Genomic DNA, 6,927 nt, shown 5'->3' with positions numbered 1-6,927 from the left:
TATACACCTTTAATGGAATGTTTTAAATTTATTTGACAGTTTCTTTATTTAGGGTAGGGTTCTGTATAAAAATGCCTTTTATATGTTAATATGAATTAATGCCATTTCTATGAATAATATTATTATTTTAACTCAGTTTTCTGTCCTTGCCATTTGTTCAAAATGCTTGGATATTGACCTTGACATGCATAATCAATCAATCAAATTTTATTTGTATAGCCCATATTCACAAATTACAATTCGTCTCATAGGGCTTTAACAGGGTGTGACATCTTCTGTCCTTAACCCTCAGCAAGAGTAAGGAAAAACTACTAAAAACCCTTTTAACAGGGTAAACATACCTAGAAACCTCAGAGAGAGCCACATGTGAGGGATCCCTCTCCCAGGACGGACAGAAGTGCAATAGATGCCACGTGCAGGTAAACATCAAGATTAAAGTCTTCAAGATTAAAGATTAAAGTCTCTAGCAGCATTTGATGAGGGTAAACATCCCGAAGGACAACCCCAACATGACATGCCAAGCAGTCCCACTGCAATCACAGTCCATGGTCAGCAACCATCCAGACCACGATCCACCATCCAGACCAGAACGCCACACCAGTCCTCAGTCACCGTCTACCGCCACCCAACACGAGCCGCCGCCGCGGTCCTGGTCCAATGCCCGTATCCGATGCCAACGCGACACAGGGTCCGCCACCACCACCACGATCAGCCCACACGACAAAGAATCCGCCACACTGGGTCCACCACCACGACCCTCGGTGCGCGATCAACAAACCGCAATCCATGGTGCGGCCACAGAGGCCCTGGATCTGCGGGTGATAAAGCAAAGGGATTCCGGGGAAGGGGGATATAGTGGGGTGCCTGGGCACTCAGTCATTTCAAATTGATGCAAAAGTTTTGTTTTGTTTTCTAAATTGAACATAATTGTCTATAGAACAATTTTGGTCTGAGGTCCAAGAAACCAGATAAAAAAAAATTGGTTTTGGGCCCATTTTCTAAAATGGCCAAAATCAGAATTTTTTTAAAAGGTCTTAATTGTCTTACATTTGCTATGATACATTATTTTGTATTGCTATTGCAAGTCAGTACTATGTTGGGAATGAACTTTTGCTCAAATATGGAAGTTATGAAAATTATGGTATGGCAAAAAAATAAGGTGGCTACCAATTTTCATACCTTTTTTATAAATAATTTTAATAGCTATAGTAACTTTGGACAATGTCCTGAGTATTTTGAATAAGGGAAGGTGTTTATTATTTATTCCATATCATATACAGTAATTTGATGTATGTCAAGAATATTTTACAATCTTACAATTTATGCCCTTTAGTTATTTATCTTCTATTCCTCATTTCACTATTTTCTCTATTCTACTGCTTGGATAGATTAAAGTTCATTCGTCTGTGTGCTCATTTGGAAAGTCCATTCAGTCCATGTAGGATGAGTGAATAAATGCCTGAAGAATATAGTAATTCCATCAGTAATGCCCCCAGTATAAAAATTCACAAAACCACTCGGCTCTTTACGGAATAAGTTCTCATTGTACTGTTTGAAGTGACTGCATAAGTTGCACTGAACATTGAAAGTAAGTATTCCTTCTTTTACTGCTACTGCTGAACCAACCCTAAAAGGTGAAAGACTAAATGTAACAGGTATTATGAGAGGGCTGGGACAACGAATAGGCAGCTATGCATTCTTTGCCAAAACCAAACAACGGAAAAACTTGTTTGCCCTGTTGCTAATCCAATTGTCAGTCTTAGAGAGGGAGCATACACAGATTTTATCAGCCTTGCACGTCAGTTCAGAGCAATTGGTGCTGCTCCCCACCCAAATTTAGAACTTCCAGATGAAGAATCCATGCATCAGAATCATGCTTCCTGGCACAAAACACGGCACAAGTGTCATAAGCTTTACCAGCCAACAACACTTGACAATGCAAAAAAATGTTATTCTGAAGGATTGACTCCTGCCACAAGAAGATCCTGCCAAACTGGTGCACCTGTAAATCGTAAATTATGTATCTTCTGTGGTGATGAAACAAATAGAGCAGACCATTCTTTCCAGAAGGTAGAACTATCCCATCAGATACACAACATGGCAGTTGCACTGGGGGAAGATCGTATTGTGGCACTCCTTTCAGAGGGAGATCTTGTCCCTATTGAGGCCAAGTATCATCACAATTGCTAATAGGGATGCACCGATCCGCTTTTTTCACCTCCGATACCGATACCGATATCTGGGGTTTAGTATCGGCGGATTCCGATACCGATATAGAAAAACAGCGCAAAATTATGGTAACAAACTGTAAGTTTCATTGGGGGGAAAAGACTGGGATCATGAGACTTGACTTAAACATTTCTTTCCTATTTTTTTAAAAACAAATAAACAGATACAAATGTACTGAATTACTTATTTATTTAATAATTGTGCACCAGTAAAACAATCTTAATCATAAAAATATAGTGTGACTGGTTCAGTCAGTGCAATTAGGGATTCAAAATACAATGTAAAAGAAAATAAATAATAAAATAATAAAGGAGCTGAAATTGAGAAAACAATGGCTTCACTAGCTTGGTTGGTAGACTTTCAAAATAAATAGCAATCAGCTCTTTATATAGTTTAGTGCAAATGGGAATTAAACATCCATTACAAAATCATCTGAACAAAACAATAGCTTCTCTGGCTTGGTAAAAACTAAAAGTTTGCATTTAACATTGCACTGTGTGGCACGAAACTCTCATCCATCCAGTGTGCTGTTAAACTCAAAAGTGACATGGGGGAAACGTCAGAGCTCCAGATATCTGTCGTGAAACTCAGAGTTTTGACGTCTTTTATCCTCTCCAATATGTGTTTGGACACTTTACCATGCAGTTCAAGTAGAGCCGTCTCGGACAAATATTTTCAGCTTACCATGTAATACTGTGGCTCCAGGTGGCTAATTAGCAGCCGAAATCCCTTGTCTCCAACAACCGACAGCGGTTGCCCATCCATTACGATAAAGTTCAAAATCCTTTCGGTGATTTTGGTTGCCTGCACATTATTCATTGGAAATTTATCTCCTCTTTCCTTAATTTCCTTTAAGGTTAGCTGCTTCATGCCGCCTCCTTTTTTTTTATTCTGTTCAACGAACTCCGCGTGCTCTCTCACGTGAAATTTTTGTTAGTGCTTTATGAGGTTTGTCGTATTATAACTAGACGTTTTATTACTGCCCCTCGGAACATTCACTTTACAGATGTTGCACGTAACCGTGGAGCTTGTTGGCTGAGGTAATGTGTAATAGCTCCAGATAGCCGAGTTGCTCCAATTCATACAGGAAGAAATTGCTGGAGGTCGTTGAAGCTAGCTTTGCAAAAGCTATTGGAGATCGAACAAGGAACAGCGCAAAAAATATTTTTTCATACAAATTTGGGTCAGTGCATATTCACAGTTGCAGCCCTGGATAACCTGGATCATAATCCCACATCACGTACTGCTACCTCATCCTTCCATGGAACTGGGATTTCACTTTTTCAGTTTCCTACAACACAGAAGCCTGGTCTGGACCAAGAATGTCTACGCATAAACTCACATACAGAAGCAGGTAGCAGTGGAACAATCCTACCTCACTTGTATACATATGGGTTATATTGGTCATATTATAAAGATATCAGTTGCTACTCCTGATCCTGAATCAATACATACTTATTACGTTCAGATCAGATAATCTGATCAAGAATTATAACAGCTACCATATTTTATTAAGGCTGGTGGTAGGTTCGGAGTCAACAACGCCCCCTAGCCTTTGTGTCGTGTTCGGGTCAAATCTGACCGATTTCCATTTCGATCAATCATAAATATTGTGTTTTACATTTTATTGTCTCAAGGGCTTATGATATCCTCCACACTAGGCATTTGAACATTTACAATTGCTGATCACTACTTTCATTGAATTTTGAGTTGTTTAGTCAACTTTGTAACACCTGTGGTGTTCCCGGTCAAAAATGACCGCCATAGGAAATGAATGGGTGACCCTAGATTGTGTTCATTCATCAGATAGTACACAACCACAAATCCACCACCACCACCACACGCACACACAAACACACCTACACGCACACACACACACACACACACATACACAAACACACCTACACGCACACACACACACCTACACACACACACACACGCACGCGCGCGCATACACGCACGCACACACACACACCCCACCCCACGTGAACCCCTTTCAGACTGACCATGTGTCCTCTCTTTCCCGTGCTTATGTGCCTGTCCCCCTACGTGAACCACACCTTCCAGACTAAACGTGTAACACTTCAAAGTTACCAATTAGGTGTTTGTTATGGGAACCTGGCTCTTTCCCGGGCTAATGTGTCCATCCCCCCACGTGAACCACACTTTCGATACAAAACGTATGATATCTTCTCACAGATCCCCTATATATAGCTTGCTTGTGCATTGCTCTTAATTTACTCTGAACACAATGAGTCGGCGCCCGATCAGACGTTTTTCTGTCAGAGAGGCTCTTGACCTTTTTTATCAAACTGATGAAGACGGGATTGGAGTTGAACCAGAAATAGAGGAGGAAGTTTCAGAAATAGAAGACAACGATCCTGATTTTGATCCAGACCATCATGAGACCGAACAGTCAACATATGGCGAGGAAGAGGCCCCTGAGGAAGAGGCACCTGGGGAAGAGGACCCTGTGGAAGACACACCTGAGGTGACATTCCAGTCCAAGGATGGCAACTTGCTCTGGTATTCATCCCCCCAGGACAGAGGAGGCAGAACAAGAGGGGAAAATATCATTAGGATGTCACCAGGGCCAACACGGTATGCAACATCTCGTGTGGATGACATCAAGTCCAGCTTCCAACTCTTTTTACCAGAGTCCATTGTGGAAATTATACTGGCGATGACAAACCTGGAAGGGGGGCGTGTGTTTGCGGACACATGGAAGGCCTTGGACCAGGTAGACCTCCAAGCCTACATGGGTCTGTTGATTCTAGCAGGAGTACATCGGTCCAACAATGAGGCTACAAAAAGTCTGTGGGATGCAGAGTCAGGGAGGCCTATATTCCGGTCAACTATGTCCCTGCAACAGTTTCATGTCCTCTCAAGAATTATCAGATTTGATGACAGAGCTACACGACCTTTCCGCTGGCGAGACGACAAACTGGCTGCCATCAGGAACGTTTGGGACAGGTGGGTGGAGCGCCTACCACTGATGTACAATCCAGGCCCTGAGGTGACAGTGGACGAGCGCCTGGTCCCTTTCAGAGGTCGCTGTCCATTCAAACAGTACATCCCAAGCAAACCAGGCAAGTATGGGATCAAGATCTGGGCAGCATGTGATGCCAGGAGCAGCTACGCCTGGAATATGCAGGTTTACACAGGGAAACCTGTTACTGGAAGGCCAGAAAAAAACCAAGGCATGCGTGTTGTGTTGGACATGACAGCCGGTCTCAAGGGGCATAACATCACATGTGATAACTTTTTCACATCACATGGGCTTGGTCAGGAGCTGCTGAAAAGAAAGCTCACCATGGTGGGGACAGTGAGGAAGAACAAGCCTCAACTTCCCCCTGCACTGGTGTCGACCAGAGGGAGAGAGGCACTCTCATCCAAATTTGCTTTCACTGACACACACAGTCTTGTGTCATATTTGCCCAAGAAAAATAAAAATGTCATCCTGATGAGCACTCTACACAAAGACGCCGCTGTCAGCGAAGCAGAGCACAGGAAGCCCCAGATCATCCTGGACTACAACAGAAACAAAGGAGGCGTTGATTGCCTTGATAAGGTAATGTATATTTTCATCTGTCATGCATTTGATTTACTTGTATTCATGTAAAACATTGCATTTTGTGTAGGACAGGTTCAATATTGTTTCCAATCTATTCATTATTGTTTCTTTCATTGCAGCTTACTGGTACATACACCTGCAAGCGAATGACAGCTCGTTGGCCTGTGGCTGTGTTCCACAACATCCTCGATGTGTCTGCATGTAATGCATATGTGGTGTGGACAGCGATCGACCCAGCCTGGAATCAGGGGAAATGTTTCAAGAGGAGACTCTTCCTGGCAGAGCTTGGGAAAGCTTTAGTGACTCCTCTAATTCAACGGCGCCAGCACCTTCCCCGCACACCAGCCTCTTGCAGTCTGGTGAGGAGTCTGCAAGCCCCAGCCATGGCCCTGGCCACTCTCCCCCCAAAACAGGGGCAGAAACGGAAGAGATGCAAGCTATGTGCCCCTAGAGACAATAAGACAAGTCTTACATGTTTCAAATGTGATGCCTACGTTTGCAAGACACACTGTGACCTGATTGCAAAATGCCACTCCTGTGTCTGAACACACACACACACACACACACACACACACACACACACACACACACACACACACACACACACACACACACACACACACACACACACACACAATGTGTTCATGTTGATGAGCTGATGTTCTGTGAATTTGGTCTCTGTTTTGATTTTTCTACAATAAATGTTAATTTTGGAATACAACTTTCAATTTCTGTGTCTATTCACTGCAGTTATTCATGTAACCAGTGGTCTGAGACATTGTTTACAGGTTAAAAGGGAGTTAAATACAATTTGGTGACGATCAATGGTTTTTGTGTTAATGTAAGGGCAGTTAAAACAGGCCGGTCAAATTTGACCGGGAGCACCAAAGTAAGGGGGGAGAAACGAACACGACACAAAGGCTAGAGGGCAATTTTTTGACCGGCGTGTCTGGACCTCGGACCAAACTTGTTCTATAGACCCTTACAAACAACTTAGAAGTGAAAACAAAACTTTTGCATCAATTTGAAATGAAAACGACATATTGCCTAAACACGGAACCCCACTAATAGGGATGGAGAAGAGGAAGGAGAAGCTGGAAAAGCACATACAGTATATATATATC

The 6,927-nt window shown here is 42.7% G+C and overlaps 1 protein-coding gene across 1 annotated transcript; it reads left to right on the top strand.

Annotated features, from left to right (window-relative positions):
• The first annotated feature begins 4,217 nt into the window (after window positions 1–4,217).
• Window positions 4,218–6,398, top strand: LOC128461600 (piggyBac transposable element-derived protein 4-like). Its single transcript, XM_053446590.1, has 2 exons — window positions 4,218–5,800; window positions 5,923–6,398. Exons 1-2 carry the CDS (start codon window positions 4,481–4,483, stop codon window positions 6,346–6,348), a joined length of 1,746 nt encoding a protein of 581 aa, XP_053302565.1. The 5' UTR covers window positions 4,218–4,480; the 3' UTR covers window positions 6,349–6,398.
• Window positions 6,399–6,927: the final 529 nt, after the last annotated feature.

Source organism: Pleuronectes platessa, chromosome 18, assembly GCF_947347685.1.
Source record: "Pleuronectes platessa chromosome 18, fPlePla1.1, whole genome shotgun sequence".
Taxonomy (NCBI): Eukaryota; Metazoa; Chordata; class Actinopteri; order Pleuronectiformes; family Pleuronectidae; genus Pleuronectes; species Pleuronectes platessa.
The sequence above is the reverse complement of the archived record's forward strand: the minus strand, read 5'-3'. Positions and strand labels throughout refer to the sequence as shown.